The sequence below is a fragment of the Lutra lutra genome, chromosome 7, assembly GCF_902655055.1.
Source record: "Lutra lutra chromosome 7, mLutLut1.2, whole genome shotgun sequence".
Taxonomy (NCBI): domain Eukaryota; kingdom Metazoa; phylum Chordata; class Mammalia; order Carnivora; family Mustelidae; genus Lutra; species Lutra lutra.
In genome coordinates, this window is record NC_062284.1 from 120,579,763 (window position 1) to 120,598,819 (window position 19,057).

A 19,057-nucleotide genomic window follows, 5' to 3' on the forward strand; every position below is an offset into this window, starting at 1 on the left:
TGCCATAATAAATGTACAAATCTACAATGTCTGTGAAATGAATGGTACCCCTTAGACATAGATTTCTTGTGCCGTGCTCAACCTGCTCAACTGTATGCTAATCTCTATTTTTGTACCACATTGATACACCTCATTATGAGTATGGGGCTTCTCCCATAGTCAGAATGAGTTTCTCCCAGAAGCTTGCAACTGCCTGTAGGGAAAGCAGGTTACCAGCATTGACTACTCTCCCCCACCCACTCTGGAAGTTCCTACTGCTCCTCTGGTCATGAAGTTCAACACGTGTCTCTGATGTATTTATTCTAATTCTTCTTTGTCTCCTCCCCACAGCCCAAGGGTTCAGGAGGTTAGGTTTTTTAAATTTCTTGCATAACAAGAGCTTTGTTTATATCTTATGTCCTCCCTTCCCTTGGCTTTTTGAAGACTCCAAGTTTAACTCACCCAATCTAGTTCTTTATGTGAAATGCGAGCTGAAGGAGTTTTTAAAATTCTTTTCTTCCTCCATAATGTCTAGCTTTTTTCGAGACTCTGCTCACTAGTGACTCACAAATAATATTGACTTCCTTTTTCTCGCTAAAGTTCACCCTTTTCCTGAAGCATGAAAACACATTGGTTCAGTGCCTGGGCCCCTCAGATCAGTGGTATTTCCTAGACTTGAAAACATATCAGGAAAGGTCTCAGAAAAATTGAATCATTTTACCTTTCTTTTGCAGAACCTTATTGAAGCCTGTAAAAAGAAGCTCAAAAACTCCAATGTCATGATTTTTTAATTTAATTTTTTTAGCAATTCCCTGATGTGAGAACCTTGGTAGGCATTTTTTGAGTCCCAGCTTGTAGCAAGAAACAGTTTAAACCATTATTTTTTTTGCCATTTACTAACAAGGGCTGCTAACTTCACTGGCTAGGTGCGTCCTCACTGCCTTTTCATCATACCTCCTCAGACCTGCTTCTTCAACAATCTGACATCATCTTCATTTCCATGTTACAAAACTTTGGGGTTTGAAAAAGGGGGGAATACCGACTCAGACTGATGTAAAGAACAAGGAGTCTCATCTGGTAGGTGTAACTACAATGCACACAGACTCATTGCATCATAGGAACCAGCTCCAGGGCTCGGTGATTCCCTGACTTCTTCTTTCTTCCATGTGATGGTAATTTCATAACTACAAGATGACCATCTAGATTCCAGCACTGCAGCCGTGGGGCACACTATCCACGGCAAAAGCAAAAGCCTTTGTCCCAGCATTACAAGCAGGTTGGGTCACATGCCCACCACTCAGCCCATCATTGGTCCAGGGCATTGGGCTGCTCTGATTAGCTTAACTGAGGTGTATGCCCCAGTTTGGAAGCCAAGAACTACATGGATTTTGAAGGGAGTGCCATGTCAGTCAACTTGATGCACAGGCATCTGGGTCATTAGCCAGGATATACTCAATCTTATCAATGAGCCTTATGCCCCAAGATAGGGAGGCAGCAAAAAAACAAAAAAACAAAACAAAACAACAACAACAACAAAAAAAAACAGTGAGGTGTAAAGGACCGTGAAAGCTTAGATAAAGTCCCTGGTAATTGTTAGCCTCTATTTTCTTAGCCTCATGTAATCCCTCTCTGATTCTGATATAAACCTGAAAGAGGAGGGCATCCCAGGAATGATGAGGTTGGAATTTCCTATAGCTTGGTGATATCTGGGCTGGGAGTTACAATGAGGTTGACTTAAAGAAAAGGCAGCAATATTTTTCTGTAGCACTGAATCAGTGAACAAACTCATGCCATTGTGGAGTCTGCAATAAGAGCAAGTCAATTTTTTAACATCTTACTAAAAATTTAGGGAATGAACATCCTAAAATTTCTTGAGTAAGGGATGATAGATGGAAATCAACATGACACTTCCTGTTTTTATCCATTTAAGATGAGTAAAATGTCATTGGTAATATGTGCTTCTGTTTTTAAAAAAAATTTTTAAAGATTGTATTTATTTGAGACACATAGAGAGTATAGGAGTGGGGGGCGGCAGGCAGAGGGAGAAGCAGTTTCCTCGCCAAGCAGGGAGCCCAATGTTGGGGCTCAATCCCAGGACCCTGGGATCATGACCTAAGCTGAAAGCAGATGCTTGACTGACTTAGCCACCCAGAAGCCTCTATCATTTCTGTTTTAACAAATTTAACACATATTAATTAGGGTTTTCTTAAAAGGAAACTCTTTCTCTTTAAACTTATCTTTCCATATAATCTTAAAAAAAGTTTTCAACCCCAAATACAAATTGTTCCAAGGATTTCAGATACTCAGCTCCAGGGTTGGGACAAAGGGTGAAATTGTACCATTCTTGGTTCACTCCATTAATTGACTTATTACTTATTCACCCAAAAAGCAATCTTGATCACCAGTGAGAATAACGTTTACAGTAGTCCTTTTAGGGGCCAGAACAAGATCTGTAGAGCAAGGAGAGTCTCTGCCTATCTCAGACACTGCTTTGCTTTGACAATCATTTAATCCAGGGAAGATGGGGCAAGTGGTACAATCCAGCAGGTCCTTCTTTCCCGTAGTCCCTTTGAACACAGAAGTCACACTTTCCCTTCTTGGGTAAACTGCCAGGGATGTCACTGAAGGCCTTTCCCTGAAGATTCACAGCAGCATTCCTTAGCATCAGCAACTGTCAATTCCACGAAAGGGTGAATGGCATGAGAAAGGATATTGTTCCGTTATCAATATTTTTATTTTTATTTATTTTTTTTAAAGATTTTATTTATTTATTTGACAGAGAGAGATCACAAGTAGATGGAGAGGCAGGCAGAGAGAGAGAGAGAGGGAAGCAGGCTCCCTGCTGAGCAAAGAGCCCGATGCGGGACTCGATCCCAGGACCCTGAGATCATGACCTGAGCCGAAGGCAGCGGCTTAACCCACTGAGCCACCCAGGCGCCCCAGTTATCAATATTTTTAAAAACACTAATAGAACCTAATAGATCTGGCAGTCATGTTCAGGCTTCCAAAGGCTCACAGTACCCCTCTCTGAGGCATTTCTACAAAGTCACTTTTTAGTCCATTATTTTAATCCTTTGAGGTGATATAATTAACTGTGAAATGAAATCAGGTTTTCCAAGTTAATCCATTTGTAAGTAAGTGTCAATAGTTTTGGGACCAAGACCAGAGATTTTATAACCATTTTGAAAAGATTTCTATTAGAAGGATGTTTATGAGTTCAATTACACATCCAAGAAGGATCAATGCAGTGACGAGAGCTCACACTAATATTTTTCATAGCACTGGCAAGTCAAATCATTGTAGAGCAAGATTTCCTGATTGTATTTGATTCAAAATTTATTGAGCACACATTCCCTACATAACAAAATTTATATTTTTATTCTCAAACTTACACCAAACAATATGGAGACTTTCTTAGCTCATTTCTTTACTGGCTTGCTTTTTTGAACGCATAATTGCAACATCATTTGAGGAATCATAACCTATTTCCTAAATGTGTAAAAATTCACTGGTGTTTCATAAAGGACTTAAGAAAATTATAGGCAGAAGAAGCAGATTACAGGCCATTTCATATTTAATGATATGCAAATGCTGTTAAATGATGACTGCATTACTCTTCTTTGGGGAGGAACAGATTCAACAATTCAACATAATGTACATTTTTAGTGCTGAGATAAATCAATAATAAATTTGGAATTGAAAATCATACATATATTGAATTACATCTTGAATTTCATAGATAATAATTTTATTATAGTAGACAAAATTGCAAACTTCTGATAGCTCAGTTATTTTGTTTCTACTTATGTGAAAGGGGATGAGTATTTTCTAACATGGGTAAGATAACCAAACAAATACAAGTTATCCATGTTGTATCCAATCCTGCAGAAATTACACAGTTATGTTCTCTTACATGTGGACTGACCAATTTTGAGCAGCTGGAAAAAATGATACTAAAGTGATACATGGAGTTTAAACCAAGTGAAATTACCCTACCTTTACTAAGGTTGCCGGAAAGCAGGAAGACAAAGGATACAAACTGAATTTCACCATTTCCTCTCCTTCATTTCTAATTTATAGGGGATATTTCTTGTTTCTTGGGTAGAACATCACCATTACACTACTCTGCCCTTTGGGAGTGACGGTGGGGGGGAGGGGAGTGGAAATACAATGTTCTAAATAGAACATGATCAACATCTAGTGGCCACAGGCAAGGCGTCTGTGTGATTTTTCTTGGCCAGCAACAAATGATGTAGCAAAAAAAAGGATCTTTGGAGGAGAAAAACTCTAAACTCCTGCATGGCTTTCTTCTCCCTCACCCAAGTTTGACCCAATTTTGCCACTGTCTGCTTATTCCTGCAAACAAGGGGCATTCAGCAAATGCAACTAAATAACATGAACTTAATCACGTGCTCTATCTTTAAGCTTTACAAAATGCCAAAGAATAAAAGAAATGAATGGTCGTTAAAAAAAAAAAGTTGAATCCAATCAAGTGTTTATATTATGAACAAAGAACAACACAGGACATTCCTGCTTTCTTTTATTTATTTATTTATTTATTTATTTATTTTTAAAAGATTTTATTTATTTATTTGACAGAGAGAAATCACAAGCAGGCAGAGAGGCAGGCAGAGAGAGAGGAGGAAGCAGGCTCCCTGCTGAGCAGAAAGCCCGACGCGGGGCTCGAACCCAGGACCTGGAATCATGACCTGAGCCGAAGGCAGCGGCTCAACCCACTGAGCCACCCAGGCGCCCCTCCTGCTTTCTTTTAAATTAACCTATTATTCTCCCCCATAGGTGTCTGCCCAGAAGATGTAAAAAAAAAAAAAAAAAAAAAAATCCCAATCAGAACTGGATTTTTCCAGAATACCATTTTCCAGAATAGTCCTTGGTAGCCACTTCTGCCTGAAGGAAAGAGAAGGGAGTAGGGATTGGCAGGGAGGATCTTGACAATGTCTCCCCCAACCCCCGACTTCTGATCTAGTAAACAACAAAATGAAAACACCCACAAGGAGAATTATTTCAGAAATTAAGGAGGTAATATGTGTTCTCCTCATTGGTACTAGGCATCTTACGCAATAGCACAAACACATGTTAAAAGATCCCAGGAATTTTCGTTGGTTTGTTTTTGTGACATGGGACAGGTTGTTTGTATCTATGAATATGTGTTATTCGTGTGTGGGTGTGTCTGTTGGAGGAACAGCCTACCGATTCATGGCAGAGTCACCCGATGGACCTGGACAAAGAAGTCTATTATCACAAAGGCCTTCTTGGGTCAGGGAGTTACAGTAGCTGTTGTGTTTCCATAGCAACCTGTGGATGGGCTCAGCCAGGAAGGAACAGAGGCCCCATGCATAAATGACAGAACGATGACAGTAGTGTCTGGACTAAAGGAAGCCCAGGGTGAGATAAAAAGTGTTGGAAAAAGAAATGCTTACATGCCATGCACCACAGATTCTATTTTAAAATTGGTACTGCGTATTTCTAAGTAAGTAAGTCAAGTTCACAAGGTCAACAGAGGCAATTGGCAAATAATTGTTTATCTGATCCTAACATTTAGGAATGAAAACATAATGTCTTGGGGAGAATTTATGGCTTAAACTGCAAAGAGAAAATGGAATAAATGATGTTGGGGAAGCAGATTTGCTCAGACTGCCCCTATGGAGATAATGCTGTATCATTTGGTCCAAACGAGGTGGTTATTTTTGATGTGTTTTCACGTCTCCTTCATCCATGAAGCTTCTTCAGATGAGGTAGGAAAAATGGATGTTTTAAAATCCTGTGCTCAGTTTCCTCAGTGGCTTATCTAAGATGTCTGAGTCCGTTAGATTAAAAAATCGGGGTACCTGGGTGGCGCAGTCAGTTAAGCGTCTGACTCTTGACTTTGGCTCAGGTCATGATCTCAGGGTCGTGAGATCGAGCCCCATGTTGGGCTCCCCATTCAGCAAGGAGTCTGCTTGAGCTTCTCTCTCTCCCTCTGGCCCTCACCCTAGACATGTGCTCTTTTTCTCTCTCTCTAAAATAAATAAGTAAATCTTAAAAAAATAACATTCTGAATAAGGAAATAAAAAGTCTGGAATTTAAACAAATCAAAAATGGATGTCCACCCCTCTGTTCATGGTGACATCCTCAGTGTGTGTCTCCTCAGCACTATGAACTCCCAGGAGCAGGCACTGCGGAGAAGATGCCACAGAGCCAGGAACAACGAAGGCCCTTCAGTTACCTTGACGGGTGTGGTCAGCTCCCTGGAAGAAGTAACCAGAGCAGAGGTGTGCTGGAGCTGGCCCTGGTCAGCTCACATGGCCACATTCTTACCCCAGGGTCCTGGGGAATCTCTATCTCTTGGGTAGCTGTCCACTAATCCTGATAAAGATGAGAATAAGTAATAATGAACATCTAGACATCTCATCACCTTCTGCAAAGTTGTTTTCACATCTACTTGTTAAAAGCAAGTGTTATTCTTGCCCCTGCAGTGGACAGAAGCTGAGCCTTAGGGAGAACACAAAAATTCTTTAAGGTCAAATGGTGGGTGGTCAGTGGTGCTCCTGTCTGGGTCTTCTGCCAACAAAGTCCCAGGTGGATATTAGCTGTAGGGTCTTTCTTCTTCCAGACATACTTACAGTTTATTTATTTTTTATTTTTAAAAAAGATTTTATTTATTTATTTGACAGATAGTGATCACAAGTAGGCAGAGAGGCAGGCAGACAGGGTTGTGGCGAGCAGGCTCCCTACTGAGCAGAGAGTCCTATGTGGGGCTCCATCCCAGGACCCTGAGACCATGACCTGAGCTGAAGGCAGAGGCTTAACCCACTGAACCACCCAGGCACCCCCATACTTACAGTTTAATGGAGGATTGTAATTAGGAACGACAAAAGCTTCTCAAAACCGAAAGCTTAACTTCCCACTGTCAGAACTGTAGAAAATTTTAGATCATATCTAGCGTGCTTTGCCCTAAAATCTGGACAGCATCCTGCCACTGTGGGTCCTCCAAGACTGGCTCTGCTCGGACAGGATGGATACACTGCTCAACGATTTTGGCGGCCTGGTTCCTTTTTAACCTATCATACAATATTCCAAATCATTGATTCTTTAACCATTATTAAGAGTGCTATGAGAGGCGCCTGAAATCTATTGAAATCTATTGAAATCTATTGAAAGAGTGATAAAAATCATGAAAACTGAACACAAAGCTCACTGAATTAAGGGCACAGATTTCCATACATCTAATAACCTCTGAAAGGTTACAGCATAGATAAAACAAAACAAAACAAACCAATTGCTATTAATAATAATGATCTTGAGTCACTAAAATACTATTGAATTTTTTTAATATTATTGAATTTTATTCAATATTCAATTTAATAAAAGGGAGCCATACAGTACACTTCCAAAAGATTTCTATTGAAGAGGATTAAAATATTCAGTTGGAACACTTTGTCCCCTCCCATCCTTAATTTCCTCCTCAAAATGTAACCTTGATGTTATGATACTGTGTACTTTAAAAAAAGTCTTTGCTTCTATTCCAGGATTTCTAATTCCGTGGTGTCTCTTGTAGACATAGAAAGTATGCTTTTTCTTTGTGCTTTTGGGTTATTAAGCTTCCCAGTACAGAATTTTAATATACTCCACATATCAGATCTTCCCGTTTCAGTGACAAAACAGTACAGAATGGGATCTGCAACACAGTTTAAACTTGTTAATGCAACCGTGATTCTGTACATTTTGTAAGTCTGCTTCCCAGACTTGTGGTTAAAGGTAAGTTTACCGAAGCTCCCATCGCGCTCTAAGATGCTGCGAATCAGCAGCATCACGTGAAAGGGAGTAAAACACAAGACAAAAGTCAGTGTGATGCTAACAAGAAGTTTTATGATTCTCTTCTTTTCACTGTTTTCAGTGGCTTGGTTATGCTGCACGGCTTGGTAGACCTTCTGGTTGCAAATCATGATGATGACCAAGGGTATTGCATAGCCTGTACATGTCCTAAAGAAGTTGAAGCAGATTTGCCACTTCTCCAGGGGGTACTTGTCATAGCACAAAGTAAAATTAGATTTTTTGGCATCACAATATTCTATAGTGGTTTCATCTTCCCACAGAATGATACCATTGAACAAGGTTTCCAATACCCAGATGGATAGGCTGACCATGAAGGCAAATCTTCTTGTCCTTAGAAAAGAAAACCTCAAAGGGTAGACCACTGCTAAGTACCGATCAACGGCGATGCAGGTGAGGAAGGCCGTGCTGCTGTAGAAGTTCATGTACATGAAGAAAGCGCTCCCCTTGCACAAGGCAGGAGAAAAGGTCCAGTTGTCATTATTCCAAGTGTAATCAATCCATAGAGGGAGAGTTAATGTGTAGAGCAGATCTGAGAGTGATAAACTGAAGAGGTAAATTCCTAGCTCATTCTCCTTCTTTGATTGCAGAAAAGACACACATAGAGATCCGATGTTGGCTGGGACGCTGACTATGACCACAAAGATGTAAACAATTGGAAACAGATAGTGATCGAGGTCGTGCTGTTCTTCAATACACGTGCTGTTCATTTTCTCGTATTAAGGTGGCAATTGCATTTGTTCTTAGAAGGTACGCAGCAAGGTAAGTCTTGCCTCCTTCCAGTTTGCTTTCAGCATCTCCTTCTTTTTTACGAATATATGTCCATTTTTCTTTGCTTTCAAAAGTTCTGATTCTATCATTGGTGCTTTTAAAAGGTGGATGTAGATCAATTTTCACAAAGATATCAATAGTTGGAGGCCAGAATCCAGCCTCCTGGCGATTAGCCACAATGGTCAGTAAATTTTAACGAGCAGAAATCCATGTTCTTATTATCACAGGATGCTGATGAAGAACCCCAGCGACCGACCGGGCCATCCCTCAGCATTGGCAGAGTGTCGTCCTCATTTTGTTTTCCTTCACAAAACTTGGGAGATTGGTGCACACGTGAATATAGAAGGCTTTGTTTTCACGGAGATTGACATCTATTTTTAACATGCCTTTGTTTCTGTAACGAAAGATGAACTCGAATAGCTTAGGTGTTTAGCGGGTGCCTCATGCTTTTGAAACAATCTTCTTTTATTTCATTTCTTGGAGATATCAAAAATGTATTAAATGACAATGAAGGTGTTTAAAAAGGTAAATTATTTAATTGACTTCAGTAAATAAAATCAAGCTGAGACATTTTTCTCTATTTCAAATAAGAATTATCCACAGGGTGATAGATGAGAGGGAATTCTATTTCTCACTGGACACGATCACAAAACTATAAGTTACAACATTTTCGGAGCTAATAAAAATGGAAGATGTAATGATTTGTTTGTAATCAGTAAATGCTTTTGAGTTATATGAACTGTATAGTTCATATAGTTACACGATTTCAAATGTTTCATTTTGTATGCAATCTAGGTATGAGGTACTTTCACTATCAGCTCATTAGTCAAGAAAATAGAGTCACAAGAAATTTAATAAACTGAAATATTGTAAAATATAGCGGCTTGATGAAAGTTCATAAATCATTAGACAACACTGCCTCTTTTGCTTTCCCACTGCTTCCTTCATGGGCATTTTATCTTTCCTGTACTTTTGTGAAAGAGAGGGCAGAATGTTCTTAATTCTGGGCAAAATCTTTTCACCATCAGTGTCTACCTTTGTCACTGTTTATTAGCTTAATTTTTTAAAGGTCTGCTATTATAGATTCACATGGGAACAGAGACCCCATTCTTCTTTTCATAGTGGAGTAGAGAACTACTTTAGTCTCTATTTCTTTGCCAGAGAGGCCTATTCCTGCGTTGGATGTGGTGGGGAGATTACACTCTGTAGAGTCACTGTGCAGGGAAAGAAAGATTTGCCTTCTTGTTATGTGCCTGAGGACACCAAAACCACCCCTTTCCAAGTATGAATGAGCCCTGAGCACAACAGAGGCCTTGCCACCACAAGCCACAGGATTCTGGTAGCAGAAAAAACCACATTCAGAGTACCTATTTATATGTCAGTTTTAAAGTAAAGACCTAAATTCCTCCAAATCTTCTTGTTGTACTACACCTAGAAATATGAACAAACTGTGAAAAAACAACTTTTGAAACAATAGGTGAACTTCCAGAGAGGAAAAAAAATTGGGATGGAGAAAAAGGAAGTGGGAGCTAAGATCAGGAAGGTACGTGAGCAGAAAACTCTGGACGTCCTGGAGGCCTGTGTGAGTTGGAAGATGTGACTAGAGTCTCTAATGCAGAGAAGCTAGAGGCAGACGTGTGCAGGCAGGAAGTGGTTCTCACCATAGCACACGTGTGGGGGTGCTGGAGCCTCTGTCCTCACGCAAGAGGTGAACTAGAAATTAAACATAGGAAACAAACTGGAAAGCTTCTTGCAGATGGTGGGGATTGCTGGCAAGTTCCCTGTCTCTGCTGTGTTTCTGCGAGGAGCCAAGATGAAAAATCCCTGAGGATTCATGGCCTCCGGCTGGTCCTCTCTTGGGAACGGGGCCTGAGTCTACACTCTTTGTTTGGTCCTGTGATCTGCACAGGAACTCTTGCTGGATCTATGTGCTCAACTTTGTCAGTCATCAAGGAAATACAAACGAAAACCACAATGACACCCACCTGAATGAATAAAATGAAAAAGGCAGAAGTTAACAAGTTGTGGTAAGGCTGTAATGTGCCTGGGACTCTTATTTACAGGTGGTTGGAAAATTGTTTTCACATTTACATATACCGTGTGGTTCAGCAATTCCATTTCCAGGTATCTGGTCAACAGAAATACATACATGTGTTTACTAAAAGACGTGGGGTAGAATAAGAATGTTCACAGTAAACTTATTTGTAGCATCCCCCAAGTGGAAAGAGCACTTGCAGCAGAATAGAGAAGTAAATAGATCAGTAAATAGATAAGTATATATTAACACAATTGAAATCTATACAGCACTGAAAACGAACAAATTATTGCTGCGTACAATAACACAGTTGAAGCTCAGAAACATAGTGCAGAGTGATGGAAAAAAGCAGACACAAAAGAATATTACTAGTGATTAAAAAGTAGGTAAAGTTAATCTACTCTGTCAGAAATCAGAGCAGTGGTCCATTTATTAAAGGCTTTCTATGTGCTAGGCACCCTTTAAAATGGCATGCATATTTGTTATAACTTAGGTGTTACTACTATTCTGGGCCATTTATTATATCCTTGTATTACAAATAAAGAATTGAGCCACATATTAAGCCATTACCTAGAAATACCTATTTAATTATGGGTGGAACTTGGCCACGATCCTAGGTTGGAATGCTAAATAAAGCTTCTTGGCTGAAAACTATTTTGCTTTCTGCTTTTTACATAAAAATGCCTTAGAAAGGGCACCTGGGTGGCTCAGTGGGTTAAGCCGCTGCCTTCGGCTCAGGTCATGATCTCAGGGTCCTGGGATCGAGTTCTGCATTGGGCTTTCTGCTCAGCGGGGAGCCTGCTTCCCCTCCTCCCTCTGCCTGCCTGTCTGCCTACTTGTGATCTCTCTCTCTCTGTCAAATAAATAAATAAAATCTTTAGAAAAAAAAATGCCTTCGAAAGCTGAGGTGTTTTTACAGCAAAGTAGACCAGCTTTGTTGAGAAAGAAAATAATTATTTTCTATTTTCCACTAAAATAGTAGCACCAATAGATTAATACAAGTCTTCTCGCCATAATAACAGATCTAATTAAAGAAAATAATTTGTGAATAATCATTTCTGTAAATTGGATAGAAGATGACCACAGGTTTTCTAGAACACATCACTTTCACATTGTCTGTTAGACTCTACAGGCTTCAAATAAACTTGTAAAAATCATCATCTCACATCGTGTCCTCCCACTTAGTAACAATGTGTTGTTATGTGCCCACGGATTCCTTTTCTATAATGGATAATGTATTGGATTTACTTAGACAGGCTCTAATTTTTCCTGCACCTGATTTGAGAACTAGATGGCTAAAAGGAACATTTATCCTGCTACCACACTCAAAACAATCTCCCAGTTCTTAAGAGTCATGAAGCTGAGCTTTGAAGGGTCTATTTTGTTGAGTTTGGGAATCCTCTGTGAATTATTTCAAAGCTGAAATTAAGTATCTTTCAGCACTCATAATGTGGTAAGGAAGAAAATGTAGTGAAGACCGATTGAGATCGATGTATATGTAACATGATATGTGTGCATGATTGCAAAAATCATGTGGAGGTGAAGTCCGCATCTGTCTTGTCAGTTCAGATGCAAGAGCGAACCCTAGAAGGGTGCCTGGGTGGCTCAGGGCCCTGGGATCGAACCCCCATCAGGCTCACTGCTCAGCTGGGAGTCTATTTCTGCTGCTCAGTGGGGAGTTTGCTTCTCCCTCTCCCTTGCCCCTCCCTCGCTCACGCACTTCCTCTCCCTCTCTCTCTCACTCATTCTCTCTCTGAAGTAAATACATAAAATCTTTAAAAAAAAAATGAACTCTAGAGGTTATACCACTTGCAGGCATGGCTGGACTGGCCAGAGAACCTGTAGGAATGCAATCCCACTGGCTTACATGTAGTTAATCGGCACTACCTTAAAGATATAAGTACTATATGTACCTAATGAAATCTGTAACAGAAGAATTAAAGATATTTTTCCAAATCTAAGTCTCCTGAGATGGAAAAGAACTTCAGGAGGCCAGCTGGAGCAGGATCAGAGTACCTATTAACATGACCTCATGGGCCTCCTCTCAATAGTGTCCACCTTTGGGGTGCCTGGGTGGCTCAGTGGTTAAGCATCTGCCTTCAGCTCAGGTCATGATCTCAGGGTCCTGGGATCGAGCCCCACACTGGGGTCCCTGCTCAGCAGGGAGGCTGCTTCTCCTTCTCCCTTTCTTTCTCCTGCCCCCCACTGCTCACACACTCTCTTCTAAATAAATTAATAAATTCTTATAAAAAACAAAAACAAAAATAGCATCTGCCTTCTCAGGAGACCTTTGATAGCATGATCTCATGGGCCTCCACTCAATGATGTCTGCTTCCTCAAAGACCCTTGCCCCAAATTTTGCCCTTCAGAGCCCTCACTTGCAAGCCATCAGGCAGTTCGGGACTCTAGAGAATGAGCTTTCCATTCTCCTGGGTGGTACCACACCAATACCTAGCCTACCTTTCTTCACTGCAGAAGCTCCATGACAGTTTTAATTGGCTTGCTGCACATTAGGTGGACAAACCCTTGTTTGATTTGGTTGTGGAGTATCATAGTAAACATTTAAATGTCAGGAAAAAAAAAAAAAAGAAGTCAGGTAGTGTTTGCCTTGGGGGAGCGGCTGGGTAATGACTGGAAGAGGGCATGAGGGGGACTTCTGAGAATTTGCCATGTTCTGGTTTTGTTCTGAGTGTTGATTCCATGAACGTGTTCAGTTTGTAGACATTCATCAAGCTGTACACTTAGGACACGTGCATGTTTCTGCATGTATTGTTATCCTGCAATTAAAAGTTAGAAAGTGTAATCAGAGGCTCTGTGTGATGAGCTTGAAAGAATCTTGAGAGCCAAACAGCATCTATATTACCTGCAGCGGAGCACACAGACCTTCTTAAGAACTGATACCATTTTACTTCTTTTCTCATATATAAACATAATTCATGGAAACCAAAGCAAACCATAAATCATTTAAGCAAGATGAAAGTGAATTCACCAAAAATGAGAGTTTGCTATATGAAAAAACGAATATCCTAGGCACCTGGAAAAAGTAAATAGAAATCATCACTTGAGGGACCTTCTCTCCACCTAGGCTTCAAAGAACTCTCTCAGAAGGAATGGGTGGTTGCCAGAAGGGAGGGGGCACAAGGGTGAGCAAGCTGGGTGAAGGGGAGTGAGAAACACAGGTTTCCAGTTGTGGAATGAATAAGTCATGGGGATGAACGGTACAGCATAGAGACCAGAGCTAGTGTTACTGTGAGAGTGTTGTGTGGTGGTGACAGAGGGCAGCTGCGCTTGTGGTGAGCATAGAGTAAGGTCTAGAGTTATCGAATCACTATGTTGTCCACCTGAAAATAATGTAATATTGTGTGTCAACTCTATTTCAGTAGAAAATATTAAATAAAAAAGAATCTCCTCAGATAAAAGTTTTAACAAATATGAGCTCATGAAAACACACACACACACACACATACACACACATACATTAACCACTATGCCTGAGAGTTATCAAAAATGAGGAAAGTGAGTAGCAGATCCACAAAAGCTTTAGAATAAAAGTAATAGATTTACAGCACAAAATAATTATGTTAATAAGAAATAAAGGAAGGGCGCCTGGGTGGCTCAGTCGGTCAAGCATCTGCTGTAGCTCAGGTAGCTCCAGGGTACTGGGATCGAGCCCTGCTCTGCGGGGAGCCTGCTTCTCCCTCTGCTTCTGACCCTTCCCACCCTTCTCATTCCTTCTCCCTCTCTCTCTCTCTATCTCTCAAATAAATACAAAAAAACCTTTGAAAAAATAAGAAATGAAGGAATTTAAACTCATGAGCAAGGAACAAGAGACTACAAAAGACGAATTGGCATATTTTTAATAAGATCGAAATAAATTTTCCAAAAAATAAAATATGTAATAATTTAAATTTTAAAAAATCAACACAGGGACTAACCCACTGATGAGCTTTAGCTGAAGAGGAAATTAATATACTGCAAGGCAGATCTAAGGAAATAATAAATTATCAGAGTGTTAAAGACATGGGAAAAAACAAAAAGCCATGAAGAATAAAGCAAACACGTCTGCATATATTTAACTGGAATTCCATAAGGGACAGAAAAGAGAAAATAGGGAATGTCTGCAAAGATAATGACTGACAGCCGTCTAGGACTGATGAAGGACATGGAATCCTCAGATTTATGAAACCCAGCAAATCCCAACAAGGATTAAAAACAAAGATGGGAATCGACATCTGCTTAGACACACTGCAATGAAGCTGCTGATTCAAGACAAAGAAAAAATGACCAGAGAGAAAAAATGGAGTACCTACAAAGAATGAACTGTAAAGTGACAAAGGACTTCACAGTAGTAATAACCAAGACCAGGAGACCATGGGTTGATATTTCCAAATGGCCGTGAAAATTTATGTCATCCTATAATTATATACATGACAGAACCAAATGTCAAATCCAGAGCAAAATTAAGGACAATTTAAGATAAACTACCACTGAGAAAATTGACCCCCAAAATCCTCATTAAAGAGACCTAAAGGATAAAAGTGCAGAAGGAAAATGACACTAGAAAAAAGTCTGAGTGACGGACGATGGAACTCTGCTCTGATGGTTGCACAGGGTCCCACCTATCACTAGGCTCATTTGTCTGGGAAGAACACCTCCGCCATGAAAACATCCTTCCTTGAGACCAGGATTGAGAGGTCAGGGCAGGGGTGGGAGAGGACTGGCAGTGGGTGCCCCTTCTTTCTCTATTCATCTTAAGAAGTATTCATCTTTTCTCTTAAGGAAGAAAAAAGATGGATAAATGGCAAACATAATTTTAGGAGGATTTGTAAAATTCTCAATGGACTGAGTTTCTTCCTCTGTAAAAATGTTTCCGCTTTGACTAAAACCACCACAAGATCAAATAGTCTGATGAAGCAGAATCAGAGTGTCTTCTCTGTGGGATAACAGAAGCAGTGGTTATGAGGCTGTCGTTGGGTGTGTGGCTCCGGAGACTTTTTGAAAGGCTCTCACACAGCCCTTGGGGGATTTATGACCCTGGTGCTTCTTCTCTACGTTTCAATCTTCATAGGTAAGATTAACACCCACTTTATAGAGTTATTGTGACAATAAAATGAGAACACACATAACGTTCCTGGAACATGGGAGACCTTCATTATGTATTAGATGATAGTACTGTTTGAATGACCCACTGCTAGTCTGTGGGTGTCCTTGTGCTGTCCCCAACATGTCCTGAGTGGAGGTCATCTTTTGTCATCTGCCTAGAGCATAGTAGAGACACCAGGAGCACTCAGAGTATAATTTGTATAGCAACGTTTCAAATATGATACCAAGCTCTGCAGATAATAGTTGTTGAATTAATGTGGGTGAATCTGAGATTTTATTTTTTTTTAAAGATTTTATTTATTTATTTGACACAGAGAGGGAGAGGTCACAAGTAGGCAGAGAGGCAGGCAGAGGGAGAGGTGGAAGCAGGCTCCCTGCTGAGCAGAGAGCCCGATGCAGGGCTTTATCCCTGGACCCTGGGATCATGACCTGAGCCAAAGGCAGAGGATTAACCCACTGAGCCACCCAGGTGCCCTGCTTCTGAGATTTTAATGGAATACATGGTTCTTATTATTTATACCTCTTTTCAGATATCATTTTACTACTTTAATACAATTTTGACAAAATTGTTTTTAGAACCAGTGCTGAGAAATTTGGATAAGTTTCTAATTTTGACTTCAATTTTTACCAAATTCCAGAAGGAGATAATCCCCAGTGTATTAAAATATATCTATTATTAATTTAATAGCTGCTTATTAAGACTATTTTGTGCCAGATACTGATAGCCACTTGTTAAGTAAGAATTATGACTTACTACTTATTAACACTGGAAATCCTATTTCCAAATTTCACATTATTTCTGATGACATAGAAAGTATCACAAGCCCATCGTACCAACCAGGAAATGGTGCGGGATGGCTCTACAGCTGGGAGCTGGTAGACTGCTTCACAAACTCTTAATTCAGTTTGCCAATATGATGCTTCCTGAAAAGAGAATGAAGCATAAATATTCCACTCTTGTATATCGGTAGATTTACCTATTTGTAAACAGCAATTTTGACATCCTTTTACCACTGCCCAAAGAAGAGGAAACCACGTGTCAATCTCATTTCTCTCTCTCATAAAGTTCTGCTTCATCGCATTCATTAGTCTAAATTCGATTAAAGGGTTGTGAACATTACTAATGATCATGTCAGAGTATGTTATCTAATAAAAATCTTATTTTATTGTTTAATCTTACACTTACCCATGTTTCTTGGGGTGACAATCTTGTCCACCGAGGAGCTGGATAGATCTGCTTGCACCGAGATGAGAAACTAACCCTAGCAAGGGGACAGGAAATTGCATTCATATTTCATCACTAAAGAGGAAGCAGCCTCTTAATGAAGATTTACATTATCCAAGTTTGAACAAAAGAAGTCTCTTAAATATTTTAAAAGATGTTTTTGTTTATTAGTTACGGTAGAATAATTTTTATGATTCACTTTCCTCTTTGCATCTCAATCACAATGTATACTGATATATGTGTTTAGGTAATAGAAAACGTGCTAGAATTTCATGTAATCCCTTGCTCACTCATTCATATATTCTGTCTGCACGGATATCTATTATACTCGTAGGGCGTTGTGCTGAGGGTGATGGAGGATCTGGCTGTGGGGCACGAGGACCCCATCACCCAGTGAGAAAAAGGCATGTTCAGTAATAACCGTAATACAAGGGCAAAAAAAGATAAGTACTCTAAGAGATGTCCAAAAAAGAAAGAAGAAAGAAAGGATGAATCACTGAATGTGTGATGTAGGAGAGAGGAGGGTCTACTTGGATTCAGCGGGATGAACTTCCTGGGAGAAAAGGAGCTGGGGAAGAATGGATGTTGGGTGTGTAAAGAGCGCGTTTCCTTGCTTAATGGTGGCAACTTTGTGAAGACTTTTTCTCTTCCTTCCCTCCTTCCCTCCTTCCTTCCTTCCTCTTTCTTTCCTTCTTTCTTTCTTTCTTTCTTTCTTTCTTTCTTTCTTTCTTTCTTTCTCTCTTTCTCTCTTTCTCTTTCTTTCTTTTTTTCTTTCCTCTTTCTTTCTCCCTTCCTTCCTTCCTTTCTCTCTCTCTCTCTTTCTTTCTTTCTCTCTTCCTTCCTCCCTCCCTCCCTTCCCCTTCCTTCCTTCCTCCCTCCCTCCCTTCCTTCCTTCCTTCCTTCCTTCCTTCCTTCCTTCCTTCCTTCCTTCTTCTTCCTTTCTTCCTTTCTCCCTTTCTTTCTTCTCTTTTGACCAGAAGGATTAGCTACATAGTATTTTTTTGTAGACCATTTTCTCCTTTCATTGCCCTCTCAGAATAGAGATCAGAGATTGTTAAAAACTATGCTACAACCAGTTGACCTAACTGGCTTAGACAAATCAATAATTCTTTAAAACTTGAAAATTTATTTGAGAAAGACAGAATTGTTTTAATAAAAACTTGTGTAGTACTTTAACATGCTGACCTTTGCTGGCAAATCTATAAATGGTTTAATATGAGGTGAAATTAACTCCCAGAACTTCTGAGACATAAAAAAGTCAGAGATGTCACATTTGAACCTGGCCCCCGTAAACTTTTATTACAAAGGAAGGGAAAACATTATCAGGACAGAATTAATGTGGGTTGGATACATTTGATTTAAATTGAAAAGCTGTGATCAGGACAATCTGAGTCTGTTTTTGTAAAAGGACATCAGAGGATGTTGTTGGTAGGGTTTTATTTGTTTGTTTGTTTGTTTTTAATTTCCACACAAAAGTAGCAAAGATGATCTAGTGATAGAACCAAGACTTTTAATCTTGGAGTTATTCAGGACATAACACAAATGTAACAGATTTTCTCTACTTCCTTTGCGGGTTTCTCATGGAGAATACTGTAAGTAATAATGCATATTTATAAAGTACATGAGAGTTTGCAAAGTAATTTAGCATACAGTAACTTAAAAATTTAGAATACTTTATATTTTTCTTGAATAATGAAAAATTTAAGTATAATCTGGAAAACTGATAATAAAACCCTTAAGACTTTATAAAATTGAAATACTGATACCATTTTCCTTGTGATTTTAATCCAAAATTCTCACTTTTGCTTGGTTTTGTATATCCATGTATCTGTGCTTTGCTATTTCATGACTCTCACAATCTCTTATTTTGCCTAAATGCTATACTTCTGCTAGGGGAAAGGTATATTCATATCCATAATCAAAATACTTGTGAATTTTACTCTTCAGGAAGAAAAAAAGGACATAGTTACAAGGCACAAGAAGCACAATCAAACTTTCAATTTTGATTAAAAAGGAGAAAAACCTCTGCACTCACCTATGCTAAAACTTGGCCAATTCTACACCATAAGACATTTAACATTCTATAGTAAATTTTTTAAAAAGATTTTATTTAT

At 39.5% G+C, this 19,057-nt stretch overlaps 1 protein-coding gene across 9 annotated transcripts; it reads right to left on the reverse strand.

The window, feature by feature from the left end:
* Positions 1 to 7,295: 7,295 nt before the first annotated feature.
* GPR65 (G protein-coupled receptor 65) lies at positions 7,296 to 17,156 on the reverse strand. 9 transcript variants are annotated; one of them, XM_047738509.1, is made up of 4 exons: positions 16,905 to 17,156; positions 16,476 to 16,642; positions 10,562 to 10,565; positions 7,296 to 9,056 (listed from the first exon to the last, which is right to left on the reverse strand). In XM_047738509.1, exon 4 carries the CDS (start codon positions 8,517 to 8,519, stop codon positions 7,497 to 7,499), a length of 1,023 nt encoding a protein of 340 aa, XP_047594465.1. In that variant the 5' UTR covers positions 8,520 to 9,056; positions 10,562 to 10,565; positions 16,476 to 16,642; positions 16,905 to 17,156; the 3' UTR covers positions 7,296 to 7,496. The 9 variants fall into 9 exon arrangements, with proteins under 9 accessions (XP_047594465.1, XP_047594464.1, XP_047594467.1 ...); XM_047738508.1 differs by lacking the exon at positions 10,562 to 10,565 and adding an exon at positions 10,566 to 10,708 and having other exon boundaries at positions 7,296 to 8,974; positions 16,473 to 16,642; XM_047738511.1 differs by lacking the exon at positions 10,562 to 10,565 and having other exon boundaries at positions 7,296 to 8,974; positions 16,557 to 16,642.
* Positions 17,157 to 19,057: the final 1,901 nt, after the last annotated feature.